The following is an 18,550-nucleotide window of genomic DNA, read 5'->3' on the forward strand; positions in this document are numbered from 1 at the left end:
TCCCGCAACTACCTCCTGCTATGTAGTACTTGGGCACGGCAACTCTTCCTCTTATCGTCTCAACTAAAATAATTATACATATAGCTTCCAAATGCTGCATAGGTTTCAAACACATAGTTATTCCATATAAGTTTGGTTGAGTATATTTATATTTGACATGTATACAGCAAGTAAAGCAAGTTTCTTATGCTTCTTTTTTCTTGAATCTTTTCTTACATAATCAGTTGGAGCAAGTTGTATCTCTGTACACGTGTAATATGTACGAGATATTCCAATTTTCTTGTTTTGATCGTATTTAAGATTTCCATCTCTTTATAGCTATTTCTCAGAAACTCTTCGTTTGTGACGTGTTCTGTCTACGATATATATATGTAGAATTGTTCTATACCCCTACAACTCGATTCCAGTTGTTTCATTGATATCGCATACAAGGTTCAAGCTTCCATTCCTTAAAACAACGTTGAGAAAAGGTAGCACCTGGCTAGCTTAACTTTTAGCTCCCACTTCAAATCTCTTCAAAGAGTGCAGAGTCATTTTGTAAAACAAATGTTCTAGCCTTGTCTATTCTGATTTTGATTTCCTGGAAGTAACCATTTGCCGAGTTGATCATTGTTCCAAGATATTTATGTAGAATTGTAAATATTTTACCTTAATTTTTAAGACCCCTGTATATATTTTTTCTCTTAATTATTATTACGAAAACGAAATAAGAGTCTCACGCATCCGAACACATGTGCGGATTGGCTTGGGGATTTGAAATCGGAGTTATCAAAGACGCAAGATGGGCAAGTAGCCGCCTTGACTAATTTTAATAGTTTTCGTTTATTGGGAAAAAGTCGGTAGGTACATACTTTGATCCAATCTTAATAGGTTAAAACGGAAAAAGGAGATTAGAGGTTTTAAGAGAATTTGTTTTAGCGTGGGGGTTGTATAGGAAGTCGATTTTGAGATTCTGAAGAAAGACAATATATTTGGCAATAATCGAAGGGGCGAAATTTAAGACGTACCTACATATTGAAAAGCCGGTCATATATTAAGTAGATAAACGCGATTATTTCAAAGACAGTTTCTTTTGTGAAAACTCGTAAAATTTTGGTCGCAATTACACTTACATTTCGTCAATTTAATGGTACCTATCAATAATTTAATTATCTATTTTATTAATTAAAACTGAGTAAAAAGCTCTGAAGTAGATAAACGCGATTATTTCAAAGACAGTTTCTTTTGTGAAAACTCGTAAAATTTTGGTCGCAATTACACTTACATTTCGTCAATTTAATGGTACTTATCAATAATTTAATTATCTATTTTATTAATTAAAACTGTTAAACATCACACGGACTTTTATTACGATTGTCTTTAACGAATCCCACACGTATATTGGTCTACCCGTTCGACATTGGTTCGGTTTATGAAAATATTCTCGTTATTTGTTTGATTTTTAGATAATCTCATAAATTTTGACTTCCTGATGTTCATTGTTATTCCGTATTCTTTTCCACACTCCGCTATCCTGGTCAACAGTCTCTGAAGCTCTTCAATATTTTTGGCTAAGACGAAATCGAATCAAATGGAATCGAATACGAATCGCAAGCGAATTGAATTCAACCGTAACGAATCGAATCGAATGAAGTGCCACGCTATTTTTTTAAATTTCTTTTGGCGTTATTTCAGTTTCTTCACAATATGAAGTATCAGGATTTAGTAGCCAATATCTTGAAATTCTGCTCGATTTTCTGTCAGCACTTTTTCATAATATTTCATCTAGGTTTTCAGAGATACTAAATTTCATCTTCGACGATATTAAATGCTGCTGGCAAGTACGACTGTATCGTCCGCATATCGGATATTATTTGTCAATTTTCCATTGATTTTTATGCCTCCGTTTGCTTCATCCTATAGTACACATTTTCTGATAGTCATGCTCTCTGTGAACGAATTGCCAACTTTTACCCTGGCTGTCTGATTCCAGTAGAGACTCGTCACAATTCGGATGCCCTTATCATAAATTCCTATGTCTTGTAGAATTTCAATTAGTTAATCATGTCTTACTTTGTCAAATGCCTTCGAGTAATCTACAAAGCACATGTAGACATCCTTGTCCACCTCTCTACATCTCTTTACTAATACTTGCAGGCAAAACACGGCCTCCCTTGTACCCAGAGCATTCCAAAACGAATGCCCAGAGCATTCCTAAATCAGAGCATCAAAAACGTTTAAATTGATATTCTATTTGTCCGGACTAAAATAATGTGGTGTGATATTATTGACAAATCTAAGTTGAAAAACTTTTATCAGCACTCTATATAAGACCTGTAACGAGTTTAGTTTTAACCCAAAAATGATGATTATTATTGATAATTGGTACTTACAAAGGAGAGTGCAGATAATAAATTTTCCTGGATTGAATGTTCTTTTTTGAAGAAAATACAAAGAATTAGGACAAGGAAACTATTCCCCATTTTAGGCTATATATCAGTTTTATTTTAATCTACAGACAACATTTCCTTCTGTTCTCAGAAAGCGGGTCAGAAAAATGAACAAAACCAACATCTTAAGCTAAGCAGACATATTATACTGATAATTCATCCTCGTGCTACGTTGATATCCCCCTTTAGAATATATTACTTTAAAGGAGAAATGGAATAAGACTTAAAGTTTGCTTTTCCTCATAAAATGAAACAGTGTTCTACACTCACCTGGTATCTGAAGTCTCGCTCGTTTGCTTGCTTTACTTTTCTCTGAAATGAAATAAACGTTTCTCAGATTGCTATAATACTTCGAATAAAGGAAGTAAGTATCAGTAATAAACGAAGTAATGTATATCAAACCTCGTAATAATATGAAATAAAAAATAAAATTGCAAAGTACAATAGAATGAAACTAATCTCGTGGTGTATATAAGATACTAAGAAGTAGTAGGATGTATAAATGCTAGAGTCCATAGCGGCAAAATATGACAAATTTGGCGAATTTTTGTAATATCAGTGTCATTATAGCCCGATCAGGGAACACAAAATTTTACGAAAACCTCCAAAAAAATAAAGGAAGGAAGAAAATTTGGGAATAGGTAGTTGAAATTGTCTATTATTATATAAGAAAAAATTTACAACTCTACAGACATCTCCTCCATTTCACAAAAATTGGGAAATACGGGGTGAAAAATATTTTCTCAGGAGTAAAAAAATATACGTTCAAAATAAGTCCGAAATTGTATAAAATGACTAATTCTAAGTAACTTTTGTTCTATAGAGTTTTTTCACTAAGTTGATACTTTTCGAGTTATTTGCAAGTGAGTATGCTCACTTTAAACAAAAAAAACGTGTTTTTGGATGGTTTTTCGCAAATAACTCAAAAAGTAAGTATTTTAGCGAAAAAAATGTTCTTAGCAAAAATATAGCTTATAAAAAACTGAAAAGAATGGTTTATGGATGAGGTCTGTAGACCCATTAAAAGCAGAGTTATAGCTAATGAAAAGTAGGTTCTTCTTCGTCAAATTCCAAATCGAATATTTCAATTTGAAATAACCCAAAAAGGGACCTCTTTTCGGGGAAAATTCATTACAACTTTTTTTAAAGTGTTTAAAAAAGGTTTATTTTTGTTTTTTAAAAAAACTTCCTACATTAAAAATAAGTGAGTTACGCTCAAAATATTGCTGTTTTTTTATTTTTTTGTTCAAAAAATAGCGAAAATCACCCCCCAATTAGCTTCCCAAATAAAATTAATCGTTACCGCTTCACAAGTTACTTTACTTATGTATTTTTTATATTATCTATAAGTTTCGTTGGTTCAAAGTGCTCAATTTTGAAAAAAATTGGGTTTAAAATAAAACATTTTTTTGTATTTTGAAAAAAATTAAATTTTTTATGGAATTAACTTAAAAATTATAAGTAATACCAAAAATCTCAAAAAATAAAAAAAATGTTCGTTTTGCTATTCTGAATATTTCTGATTTTTTGTTTTCTTTTTAGACAAAAATTGTTCATGCTATGGCTGTTCAAAATTTGCCTAAACTCGTGATTAGTTACTCGTTCAAGCCATTTTAACTACAGCTTTTTCAAAAATAAGCACTCTGAACCGATGAAACTTACAGATCATATAAATAATACATAAGCAAAGTAACCTGTCAAGTGGTAATGATAAAATTTATTTGTCATGCTAATTAGGGGGTGATTCTCTCGATTTTTTTTACCAAAAAATAAAGAGACCAACAATATTTTGAGCGTAACTCACTTACTTTTAATGTTAGTTAGTTAAGTTTTTTTAAAAAACAAAAATTAACCTTTTTTAAACACTTTTAAAATGAATTTTCTCCGAAAAGTGCTCCGTTTTTGGGTTATTTCACATTGAAATATTCGATTTGAAATTTGACGAAGAAGAACCTACTTTTCATTAGCTACAACTCTGCTTCCACTGGGTCTACTACAGCCCTCATGCATACCTACACCATTTTTTTCAATTTTTTAGAAGCTATATTTTTGCTAAGAATATTTTTTTCGATAAAATACCTACTTTTTGAGTTATCTCCAAAAAACAGTCCAAAAACATGTTTTTTTTTGTTAAAAATGAACATATTCATTCGCAAATAACTCGAAAAGTATTGACTTAGCGAAAAAACTCTATAGAACAAAAATTGTTTAGAATTAGTAATTTTATCAAATAAAATAGGAAATGGTTGAATGCTCGAATATATGAAATTTACGGAAAAAAAGGCAGATATCGAGCACTGATTTTATTTATTCTTGCCCAAGTATACTTTCGCTATCTAGAGCATCTTCAGGGGCATCTGAAATAAGCAAAGAAAACGCCACTGTAAAAGGAAGAAAAAGTTAGAAACTTCGACAAAAAATCGAAGATGATGTGACAAAAAATTAAATAACGTTTCTTACTTACTTCGTGAATAAAAAGAAGGTATTATCCTTGAATGTCATCTAATAAAATAGTTTGGTGGCAACTTAAATTAACCCCCCCTCTGTGGCGCAGTGGTAAGAGCGCCTACCTTTGAAACGAAAGGTTGGGAGTTCGAATCCTATCAGGGGCAGAAATTTTTCATTTATTATAAATTAATAAATGGAAAATAGTTTCTGTCCTTGTGGGATCGGTACTCACCGGAGGGACCGCAGACGTTCGGAAACAATTAATGTCTCTTTGTAAAGACAATGACGTCGACTTTGCAAAGTAACAAGACACTTACTCAACACACACACTACACATTACTCCCCTGACTTAGTGATAAGTTATACAATTACGTGGCTAAAGGTTCTAGTTCTAAACCAAAGCCAGAATCAGAGAAAAAAAAAAGAGAAAAAAAAACTTAAATTAACATATAAATACACACTTAACAAAGGACAAAACAGATAAATTTGAGTGCCTGGTAAGATTCTACATTTTTGCAAGATGGAAGCAGAATGCAGAATGAAGTATTACTTATTTCACGGAAATGATCGAGTGATGTCTGACAGCTGACAATTTGGTGAGACTGTGACTGTGTAATATGTACAGTCACTACACTGCACATTTAAAAAACCTAAAGCCGATCAAAGACCTCAAGCACGACAAAACAGTAGCAGTAGGGCAAAAGGTGAAATGAGAGGTTATTAAAAACTAGCAGTTACACTGGGCACTAGGTACTCCAAGCGTCGGTTCTGATGATAATATATATTCGTGTTCCAAAAGCCCCGAGTAAAAATACAACTATACTATTTTGACATATTTTCATAAATTCTATATTTCTCGATAAATTACACGCACTATTGTAGACTTTTTTCTGGATGTCATCCCGAACACTATGCAAAAAGTTGCAACTCGATAGATGCTATATTTAAAAATTGATTTATTTGTTCTCAAATGCCCTGATATGTCTAATATAGATTATACAGGGTGTTTGGCAAAGAATGGGACATAACTTAACCTTAGATTTCTGAGGTAAAAATAGGTCGATTCAAGCTAATTTACCCTAGTACAAAAGTTGATAATAACCTAAATACTCAAAGTTAAACTTTTATTTTATTTATTTTTGAATATTTCCTGACAGGCATGGGACAACAACACGAAATTTGGTAAGTGGTGCTGGTATTGTACAATCTACTAAATTATGTTAAACAAACGTTTCTGGCTACTACCAGAGGCGTACGACGGGGGAACGTGAATGGTTGACCCTTCCCAAATTCTACGCCACTAGTGGAATTGCTATTTTAGTGCAATTTTTTGATTCTCCAATACTTTCTATGTAAAAAATAAACTCTTCATTCGTAACGATAAAGCCATTAGTTTTCGAGATATTTGAAGCTAAAAATGAAGGAGCATAAATACATTAATCAAAATAAGTGTGCCTTTTCATTTTTAACTTCAAATATCTCGAAAACTAATGACTTTATCGTTACCAATGAAGAGTATATTATTTGCATAAAAAATATTGGAGAATCTAAAAATTATGCTAAAATAGCAGTTTCATCAGTGATGTAAAATTTGGGAAGGGTCAACCTTTCACTTTCCCCTGTCGTACACCTCTGGTATTAACCACAAACGATTATTTAACATAATTTAGTAGGGTGTACAGGTACAGTACCTACACTTTCTGCCAAGTACCATAAGGATATGTCAAATAGTTTTATAGTACCGGGCACACATAGTTCTTAAAGTTTTAAATAAAGAATAAATTATTTAAAAAAAAAGAATACTTTAACATAATTTGACATATACGTGTAATACTTGGCAGAAAGTGTAGGCACTGTACACCCTGCTAAATTATGTTAAATAATCGTTTCTGGCTACTACCAGAGGCGTACGATAGGGGACAGTAAATGGTTGACCCTTCCCAAATTCTACAACACTGATGGAACTGCTATTTTAGCATAATTTTCAGATTCTCCAATACTTTCTATGCAAATAATATACTCTTCACTCGTAACGATAACATCATTCGTTTTAGAGATATTTGAAGTTAAAAATGAAAAGGCACACTTATTTTGATTACTGTATTATGCTCCTTCGTTTTTAGCTTCAAATATCTCGAAAACTAATGGCTTTATCGTTACGAATGAGAGTGTTTTTTTACATTAGAAAGTATTGGAGAATAAAAAAATTGCACTTAAATAGCAATTCCGCCAGTGGCATAGAATTTGGGAAGGGTCAACCATTCTGGTAGTAGCCACTTACCAAATTTCGTGTTGTTGTCCCATGCCTGTCAGGAAATATTCAAAAATAAATAAAATAACAGTTTAACTTTGACACCCTGTATTTAGGTTATTTTCAACTTTTGTACTAAGGTAAGTTAGCTTAAATCGACCTATTTTAAGCTCAGAAATCTAAGCTTAAGCTATGGCCCATTCTTTACCAAACACCCTGTATAAGTATGTAATTAAATTTCTATACCCCCTCTGTGGCTCAGTGGTAAGAGCGCCTAACCTTTGGATCGAAAGTTCCGAATGGTAGTGAGTTCGAATCTCACCAGGGTCAGGAATTTTTTCATTTATTATAAATTAATAAATGAAAATATGTAGTTTCTGTCCTTGTGGGATCGGTACTCACCGGAGGGACCGCAGACGTTCGGATACAGTTAGCGTCTCTTTGCAAAGACAATGACGTCGACTTTGCAAAGTAACAAGACATTTACTCAACACACACACTACACATTACACCTGAGTTAGTGATAAGTTATACAATTACGTGGTTAAAGGTTCTAGTTCTAAACCAAGGCCAGAATCAGAGAAAAAAAAATTAAATTTCTGATAAGATAAATGAGTTAGTTGCTTATCATGATACCTTTATCGACACCTTTTTTGTACAAATCGCAGCTCACGTCTTTCTAATAGTAAAAACAGTCATCTATGTTTGAAACAACCTGGATTATTTGTGGGATTCCATTTGTACGACATACAAATAAAATCGTGCTCAACATTCGCTCTTTCATTAAACGCACGTACGTCGAGGCTCTCGCTGAAACTCAAACAATTCACTTCGTATGTAGAATAACTAATGCAATCTGATATCACACTGTGGCGGAATTTTAGCTGGAAGGGAATAAAGTAATTTTAGCAAGAACTCTATTGTACACTGTAGGAAAGATAATCATTGTGTACGTTTATATGGAGAATACTCTATTAGTCCAGGTTAATAAGGTTTTTTCCATGACACTTGAACAGCCAGGGTACTGAAGCGTTTTTTTTTGACAGGTAAGAGCAAATTGTAACTATTTCCTGCATAGGATCTGGCGGCGATTTTTATTTATAAACAATTATTAAGTGTCAAAAATGGCATTTTTCACTTTTTTTCAAATCAATGAAAAACAGGGAAACTTATGGTTTTTTTAGTACAAATATCTTCGAGATTATGGAAAAAGCTTTAAAATGACGTATTACAAAGTTTGATATACTCATTTATTGTTAATATTTTGCGAAAAAAGGTCGGAATTGCAAAAAAATTATTTTCGCAATAATTGTTGTAAAAATTGGTGTATAGCTTTGAAATTTTTGTCAGATAAGGGTTCTTTGGTGCTTAATATGTGATAAAAACTTTAAAACGATTCATTCAATTGTTTAAATTTTATTCAAATTGTTTATCCCCGAGAGCATTTTTTTTTGCCATAACATAAGTCAGAAGAAAATGACGTTAGAACCATTCCACAGATGTTAAATGAAAGAGCATGAGCTATATTTTCAACTTGGTTAAAAAAAATGAATAAAAAAATGAATTTATTAGTAATAAATAATTATGCAAAAGTATCGTAAATCTTTCCTTATAAACTTTTTATTTTGTTATATAAGAAATTATACATATTTATTACAATTTTTTATCAATTATAATATAGATAACATTACTTGGTAGTTGTGCACTTAAAACAGGGTAAAAAAGTTAATTTTTTTGGAAAAAGTTATTCTAAAAGTTTATAAAGAAAAATTGACGATACTTTTGCATAATTATATATTGCTAATAAATGTATTTTTTGTTCACTTATTTAAACCATGTTGAAAATGTAGCTCATGCTCTTTCATTTGACACCTGTGGAAGGGTTTTAAGGTCATTTTTTCTGACTTATGTTATTGCAAAAAAATGCTCTCTGGTATTAACAATTTGAATAAAATTTAAACAATGAATCGCTTTGAAGTTTTTATCACATATTAAGCACCAAAGAACCCTCATTTGACAAAACTTTCAAAGCTGTACACTAATTTTTACAACAGTTATTGAGAAAATATTTTATTTTGCAATTCCGACCTTTTTTACCAATTATATTAACAATAAATGAGTATATCAAACTTTGTAATACGTCATGTTAAAGCTTTTTCCATAATCTCGAAGACATTTGTACTAAAAAAAATCATAAGTTTCACTGTTTTCCGTTGATTTGAAAAAAAGGGGAAAATGCCATTTTGACAGTTAATTGTGTATAAATAAAAATGGCCGCCAGATCCTACGCAGGAAATACTTATAATAATTTGTTTCTATAGGTATTGCCTGTCGAAAAAACGCTTCAGTACCCTGGCTGCTGAAGTGTCACGAACAGGGTATATTTTTGTCTTATTACCCTGGCCTATATGAAAAAAGTTAAAAGGATGAAACGTTCTAAGACATCAGGATAACATCAAATATTCACATATTAAAAACAAAAACAAACAAACAACATCTAAATAATACTTCAGGAAAATACGCAAAAAAGGTTACCTTGTGTGACACTGACCCGGTCAGGAAAACTACGACCGTTATTTTTTTGAGTAGTATGGGACCTCTATAACAAAAACCTATGCGTGTCTTTGCAGTCGATTTTCTGGACTTAATTACTTATTAACAAATTAAGCTCAAAAAACGTCCAATTTTCAAATAAAAACCTTCAAAAAAACCTAGAGGTTTCTATGTTTATATGCCTGATTTAAGAAGAAGAGGAAGAAGAAGGGGTTCTCTCCTTATTTGTTGTTGAGATAGTTGCAAAATAGGTCAGAAATTTCGGTTTTTAATAAATGTTAATAACTTTTTTTAAAACTGAATTTAGAACCTTCTTGGAATGTTGGGTGTTGCGGTGCTGAAAATATTCTTCAAATTTGGTACATATATGGAAATGCTTTAGAGTTTTATTAGTGTCCCAATTGCTTTTCAAAGGAATCATCCACAAAGCTTCAAAAAAACTCCAAATCGTATGGTTTTGAAACTCACGTGAGCGATAGCTATTAGACATAATTTCAAAACCTTAGAAATACGCATACTGGAAATAATATATGAATCCTAAAAATATTACCTATTAATATAAATTATTATTATATATATTATATTGTTATGATCTACTTTTTATTACTTTAATATCACTAAATCTTTATTTGATTACTCCAATTAATTATTTAATCACTTATCCAATTGTCGCAAATCATACAAAAAAAATTAATAAAAAATCTCAGGGTGCCTTTTTATAATACAAAAAAATATCTAAATTATCTTATGTTATACTTATCTTCTCTCGTGGTTTCAGTATCTCTTAGTTGGTTCTAATCGGGAAAAAATATTAGGAAAATGAATTAAATAGAAATATAAAATAAGCATACAGAATTTTATTATCAAAATCAATACTCTAAAAATCAATCAAATTTAAAAACCTGTGGACACAGCTGTCCGAATGAAATTTTTACCACTTAAATTTATTCTAGTTAAAAAAACAATTTATCGGTTTGTTCCCGATGACTTTGATAAAACAAGCTAAACAAACAAATTTAGGTATTCGCAAATTACCTATACTACCTATTTACTTTTTGAAATATTGGAATCTTACTTCATATGCTTTTACTCAAATTTTAGTTTCCGAACATAAAAATATCTTTCACATAAATTGACTGACCTTTTGCTTCACTCACTATGATGTCTTCTCTTGGCCCAAAACAGCTCTCCCTCGTTGACTATGTTAGGCTACCCATCAAAGCCCTCTCCGTTCTCAAGCTTCAAATCTATCAGCATACCAGCACCAATTCTCCAACAAAACACAAACTCCAAAAATTCTCTCCTCGCCTTCTCACAGTAATACAGAATCAAAGAGGTATTTCGTCTCAATTTGATCTGTCTCTCGTTCCACTTTTCAGCTCTATTCTCCACTATCAAAACACCCACTGGTACTTGCTATCTAACTATCCACGAAAACGTTGACTGCTCTTCAGCGATGCCAATAACATAATGAATTCCTCTTTTCAAAACTAACTCAACATTTAAACAAAACTTTCCCCATTCCAAAGTGCCTAGCCAATCAGAAACATTTATCTCCCCACCTTCCTCTCTTTACATTCGAAAACAAAACAGTCATTCTTTCAAAAATATTCCTACTCAAACTTATGACTTTTCGGAAATTATAATTATCTAAATATTCCTATCATTAAACAAACATATTTAAAATTCCAAACTTTCTTTACCTCAATTTCCTAAGAACTAATTACTGTGGCATGCATAACAAAACACCGTTATAATCTCCAAATACCCTGAACAATTATGGTCTATTCATATCACTTTCTTTCCTAATGTTTTATTTTTCAGTGAAAAAGCTTACTAACGATAAATCACTTCTTAAAAACTACTTATAATAAATAGTTACAAATCAATGTACAGGGTGGATCAAATTTATGTGCCCGCGTTATATTACAAAAAATTAAAATTTTTATTCTATCTTTGATTCATAGATTGATCCACAATAATATATTAATATAAATTATTAAAAACGACTGTTAAAAGAAAAATAATGAATACTCCCAACTATTTTACTAATGCAAAAACTAGTTCGCACTCTCTCTTGCTATGACAAAGCACTGAAGAGAATTAAATGTTTTAAGCAATGTCTTACTTTATCGTTTTATTCATAGATTGACATCACCAAATGAGTGCGTCAGGTTTACAAGATTTTGAACTGAGTCTAACTATATCTCTGAGTCTTGCTAATGGATTTCGACATTTCTTTTTTTAATTATGAATTCAAGCCGAGGCGACAAGCGATTTTAAATCGTCAGAATTAGAACGAGTTGACAGGAAGTGGAAATGTCTACTGCTACTATAGATGGATAGAAATGAATTCCAAATTCATTTTCTGATTTATTTTGCAGTTTTATAAGCAAGGTATAAGAATAGAAAAACATTTAGAAAACGTCATTTTAAAGGTTTTGATATGACATAAATTTCTTACTCTCAAATTTATTTCAAATACTTTCTGCTGATAGATGAAAAAACGAAAATTGACCGTTTTTTCACTTTCATTTGTAAATAACTAATTAGTCCAAGAAATGGACTGCAGGAAACATGTAGATTCTTGTTATAGAGGTTCATAACAACTGTCGTTTATCTAGTCGGGTCAGTGTCACGAGAATCAAATTTCCCTAGATTAAAAGATAAGATAATTCATTAACTATTTAGAAGCATAAAGTATGTAGAGTGTAGAGTGCTTTAAGTAACAAAGGTACTTTGGTTCCCAACAAGATATTCAAGTTAGTAATTTCTATTCCAAACCATATCACACATATTGAAAAATATTCTATAATATTTTTTTTATTTAGTTTAATACCTCGACAACTAATGGCTATTGGTATAGTACAGCGATGTTTTCCAATCAGGTACCTAGTGTAATGTGTAGTGTGTGTATTGAGTAAATGTCTTTTACTTAGCAAAGTCGACGTCATTGTTTTTGAAAAGAGACACTAATTGCATCCGAACGTCTGCGGTCCCTCAGGTAAGTACCAATCCCACAAGGGTAGAAACTATTTTCATTTATTAATTTTTGACATTATTCATTCCATAACAATGTTAAAATTAAAACATACAATAATTATTTTAACTTAAAATATTACCCTTATAGTTCTCATATGCTCCTTTTTCGCTGCCCTAGATCGCCCACAGAACTTTTTTCTAATCCAGCAAATGACATACCAAACGCTTTTGGGAGTTGGAATAATGTTGAAAGGAACAGGAACAGTACCACCTTCTTCGAAGTAGCTGATCCAGAGCTTGCTGCGGGCAAATTTCCATTCTGTGTCTGCTCGTTCCTGTAAAAATAGAAAATATTTATAATTAGTAAATCATATTACTAAATATTGTTATGAAGCTATTTCCTTGCGGCATCTTATGTAATTTACTATTTTATTTGGGAATAAAGCCACAAACGACAAGAAAAACTAGACATTTTTAAAAAATGTCTATAGGCCCCAGGTCGACTCAGCCTGAATAAAATGAGTACCTTGGGTAAAACCAGGGGTAATAATAGGCGGTTGAAGCGTAGCAATGGCCATATTACCTTCCTTAAATACCGTAGGCCCTAGATATAGCAGACTACCCTGCTATAGTCCCAAAGCCGCGTCAGCGGTATAAAACGGGAGACTAATATGCAGGGTGTCCCAAAAAGATTGGTCATAAATTATACCAGAAATTCTGGAGTCAAAAATAGTTCGATTAAACCTAACTTACCTTAGTACAAATGTGCTCATAAATAAAGTTACAGCCCTTTAAAGTTACAAAATGACAATCGATTTTTTTCAATATATCGAAAACTATCAGAGATTTTTTTATTGAAAATGGACATCTATTATTCTCATGGGAGGAGAATCTTAAAACAAAATTATAGTGAGATTTGTCCACCCCACATAAAATTTATGGGGGTTTTGTTCCTTTAAACCCCCCTCCAAACTTTTGTGTACGTTCCAATTAATTCATTATTGTGGTATCATTTGTTAAACACAACGTTTTTAAAACTTTTTTGAATCTTAGTATTTTTTCTATAAGCGAGTTTTTATCGAGATGCGGCTTCTTTGTTTTACAAATTTTATGGGGATTTTGTTCCTTTAAACCCCCAAATATTTGTGTACGTTTCAATTAAACTATTATTGTGGTACCATTAGGTAAACACAGTGTTTTTAAAACTTTTTTGGATCTTAGTCTTTTTTTGATAAGTAACCTTTTATCGATTTGTGGCTTCTTTTTCAAAATATACCCAAAAATGTATATTATAAATAGATTTTCAGATTATTAACAGGTATTTATAATCGTACTTAACCATATACAAATATTTGGTGGATTCGACAAATATTCGAAATATCTCGATAACCACTGGCTTATCGAAAAAGTACTAAGAGGCAAAAAAGTTTTAAAAACGTTGTGTATAACTAATGGTACCACAATAATGAATTAATTGGAACGTACACAAAAGTTTGGGGGGGGGGGGGAGTTTATGGTTTGGATAAATCTTACTATAATTTTGTTTTAAGATGCTCCTCCCATGAGAATGACACATGTCCATTTTCAATAAAAAATCTCGGATAGTTTTCGATATATTGAAAAAAATCGATTTTCATTTTGTAAATTCAAAGGGCTGTAACTTTTTTTATGAGCACATTTGTACAAAGGTAAGTGAGGTTCAATCGAACTATTTTTGACTCCAGAATGTCTGGTATAATTTATGACCAATCATTTCGGGACACCCTCTATATAAAACCACAATTTGAGTTTAAAATTTAGTTTATTAACTTTTCGACTTTCACTTCGGAAATCGTTATCAAAATACAAATTATTAATAAATTAAACAAATTCTGTTTTTGATGCTTGGTAAAAAAGACAACCAAGTTCAGCAGTGGACGCTGTCGGCTGTGTTCATGACGATGATGCTATTAGTCGATGGGTTTTTTCTTGAAACTACGCAGAACTCGACAACTAGTTAGCATCCGTACAATGTACCGTATTAAAATTATTAGGTTTGTTCTAGCAAACAGTCAAACTAGTCAGAAACCGTCAGCAAACAGTTGGTCAGTGAGAGAACATAATACAGTCACCAGTGTTATCCCCTCTACTCGCGCTAGTCCACTATTCGCTGATGGTTTCAAACCGTTTGAAACTGATGCTAGAACAAACCTATTATAACCGTGTATCAAGTAATAGAAAAACTAAAACAAGAATTAACAATAATTCCAAAACCTGTTAGAGACAGATTTAATTACCAATTGGAGATAAGAGAATTAGAGATGCTCAGGAACACGCAAAATACGGTAAAAAGGAAAGAAATCTTTTCAAGGCAGTTCACAGTGAATAGAGGTTTAAAAGAAGGTGATCCGTTATCAACGAGTTTAATCAACCTATAACTAAAAAAAATCACAAAAAGATTGAATATGAGCACAAACAGAACTATTTTCAAAAGCAGAGCACAGTGCATAGCATAAGCGGACGATGTCGTAATAATAATAGCGAGAACAAAAAAGATCTTAAAAAATGTTTTTTGTAAATTTGAAGAAAAAGCGCCATATATGGAAATGGTAGGATACATACCAAATGAAAGCAAATATATCAAAATGAAAGAAGAAGACGCTGTGTCTATAGTTTTAAAAAGGTGTCAGAATACCAACACTTAGGAGTAACCATAACAAACACAGGAAAAGAGATCGAAAGCAAAGAATGTGTCAAAAATAGCTCAACTGCGAGTGGCAGTAATCAGACCCATAGTGATAAATGCCAGCGAAAAGTGGAATAAAAACGAGCAGGCAGAGAAGCAAATAGATATCTGGGGAAAAAAGGTACTGACAGAAATCTTCGGAGGAATACAGACGGCAGAGAATATTTGGAGAAGACGAACAAATAAAGAAATAATGAGGATGTATGAAAAACCAATTGCAGGGGTAAACAATGAGTACAACGAGTAAACAATTATCGAAATTTTAAACCAAAAACTGCATAAGAAAGCCCTGAAATTAGTCTTTCCACCTCTTCCTATCACCACAGAAAAAAAAAGAATGTGTGTGTACTTTGTACGCACGTAAGAAGTTATACTTCTATTATATGATTTAAACGAAATTAATATTCGTTTTATTTATATTTTATTTAAATATTAAACTAATTTATACTTACTACTTCTCAAACATTTTTATTAAAACAGTGCCAAAAATTAAAATAATAAAATAAAAGAATAAAACACACACAGACACATTAAAAATGCCACAAATGATTTCTGAACATTAATTGTCGGAAAATTTTTTAACTAAATACGTATTTTCTGAAAATAAAATTATATAATAAATATACTTACAATCATAAAATGTATAAAAAAAATAAAAAAAAATAAAAGTTTTTATTGGGATTCGAACCAGCTTTCAGCGCGGTTGGTATATTGGGTTCATTCGCCTTAAACGCTTCGCCACGGAGGCAATGTGTCATTATGTGCGAAGATCGACTAACTAAACGGATTAAGCTTTTGACATTTTTGAAATAAATTAAATTATTTTGATTTTGAATTGAAATGATTTAGAATTGAAAAAATACAACAAAACATAGAGTAAGAAAACAATATATTAGGTGAACATTGATATAAATTTTGATGGTAATCAAATTATGTAAATAAAAGTATTACATACTATGTATTTTGGTAGGTTCAAATAGGTAGATACCTATGATACATTTACAATTATTACGTACCTGTTGCTTTTAAAAACTATTTAAATGTCACTGCAATTATAAACTTGTTTGTTTCTGTCCTCACAACAATAAAACTAATATATTATACATTTGTTTACCTTCATATTGAACAATTATTTATTATTGACAGATCATTTCAACACCCAATCAGAGCCCGTATAACGACTAATACCATACTGTCGGTGTGCGCATGCGCGCAGATCAATATAAATTCACCCTCAATCTCAATCGCGTCTAAAGAAGTATAACTTCAAAAACCCAGTATCTTCTGCTCTAGCACATAATACAGGCAAGATATCAACAAAATAGCCTAGCCTAACACATAAAAAAGAAAAGAATAACACCAGCTTTCAGAACAAAAAACAACTTAGGTAAATACATTAAGTACAATAAGAACCAGAAGAAAAAGCAAATATAGAGTGGTGTATACAAACTGACATGTGGTGACTGTCCAAAAGCTTACATCGGACATACTGGCAAAACCTTTGACAAACGTTTAGCAGAACACAAAAGGGCTTTCAATAATAGAAAAACAGATTCTACGTATGCACTGTAGCTTGTAGATCATAATCATCCTTTTAATTAACAGTTTCAAATTCTTCTTCTTCTTCTTCTTCCTCTTTATAAGCAATTCTGCTTGTTCATTGGCGGATTTATACCTCTATGGAAGGTTGTCACTCCATCTTTTGCGCATATTCAAAATTTGCGAAATTCTTCATATTCAAAATAAAAGCCTTAACCTATCTTTATGAGAATCTATGGAAATTAATAAATTAAAAAATACAGATATAATTCTGAATGAGCAACTTGAGACAAACCGCTTCCCACTTCTCAACCTATTCAGTTAGAGATTTTAAAGTGCAGACATATAGTAAAATAAGTATTCACTTAAGAATAGACAAGGGCGCATCTGTAAAAATATTAGTACATTTGGATGTTGAGAGGTGACTCATATTTTTTTGCAGAAATTGCTTGAAAATAACTCATATAATATTATTTAAGTTATCCTCCCACTCAAAAATGTCCGGAACATTGTTTAAATAGTCAAAATGTCAAAAAGTTAAGGAAAAATTCGATTTTTTTCTTCGTTTTTGATTATAAATTTAAAAGTATTTATTTCCGAGAAAAATTATTCCAACATAAAAGTTGCGTAATTAAATTTTCTACAATATAAGATTGGTTAATAATTTTAACAATTGTCACCCTTGTTGCAAAATAGCAATAATTGCGAAAAAATCATAAAAAAACAAGTATTTGCATTTTACGTTTTTCAACCATTTATGCTACACATAGAACCTTCGTATTTTACCCAGAAAAACTATATAATATTATAAAACAACGCTGTAAATTTCACTAATATCGGTTCAATAGATTTTGCAAAATAAATTTGTAGGACTGAAAATAAAGCAGGAAGCAAGTTTATTTTTTTACATATAGAAGAATACTGTATTCTTCATTTGCACTTTGCAAAATTAAAATCGGTTTACTACCACGGCGTCAGGAATTTTTTTTAAATAAACATTAATTTTTGGTGCTACGCGCAGGACAGCGGATACGTTTGCTCTGATTGGGCATTTCAATGACCTTTGATAATGATTGATAAATTTTAATTTTTAGTTAATTTCGATATAAATAAATAAATTTGTTTATTGCAAAATAAAAACACGTACTCTGTCCTTTGAAATAACACTTTTTTTTAGCAAAAACTTTCTTTGTTCATATATTTTAACTTAGAGATTAAAAGTTTATTATTTTTAAACATATGCAATTGTTTAAACAATATTTGGAAAGAAATCCTTTGTAAAAGGTATAAAATTTTTTTATTAAAAATCCCTTAAAAGGGCTACATCACAACAAAACGTTTTCGATTTTTATAAAAAAATCATCATCAGTGTTCGATCTAAAAATAAGTATAACCGATTTAATGAATATAAAGTTATTATTTAAATTTTGACAAAGGTTAGAGCAAGTTGGTTATACTTACAAACTGGATGCTAGCTGAGCCACAAAAGAAAAATATCTGGGTAAAAACCCTTTACATAAAATATAGATGCCTTAAAAGTGCATACTTCAATAAAAAGGCCTGTGATGGTCACATGGCAAACAGGATAATGCCCTAAGGTAAGGTATACAGGTTTCCCAACAC

At 31.4% G+C, this 18,550-nt stretch overlaps 1 protein-coding gene across 2 annotated transcripts in view; it reads right to left on the reverse strand.

Annotated features, from left to right (window-relative positions):
* Positions 1 to 18,550, reverse strand: part of LOC114332030 (transient receptor potential-gamma protein) — a 673,697-nt gene that overhangs the window by 83,395 nt on the left and 571,752 nt on the right. For both annotated transcript variants that reach the window (XM_050644362.1, XM_050644358.1), the window contains exons 15-16: positions 12,804 to 12,998; positions 2,700 to 2,741 (exon numbers count right to left, since the gene is read on the reverse strand). In XM_050644362.1, the coding sequence (XP_050500319.1) occupies positions 2,700 to 2,741; positions 12,804 to 12,998 (237 nt within the window). The remainder of the gene's footprint in view (positions 1 to 2,699; positions 2,742 to 12,803; positions 12,999 to 18,550) is intronic.

Source organism: Diabrotica virgifera, chromosome 1 (genome assembly GCF_917563875.1).
Source record: "Diabrotica virgifera virgifera chromosome 1, PGI_DIABVI_V3a".
NCBI classification, from domain to species: domain Eukaryota; kingdom Metazoa; phylum Arthropoda; class Insecta; order Coleoptera; family Chrysomelidae; genus Diabrotica; species Diabrotica virgifera.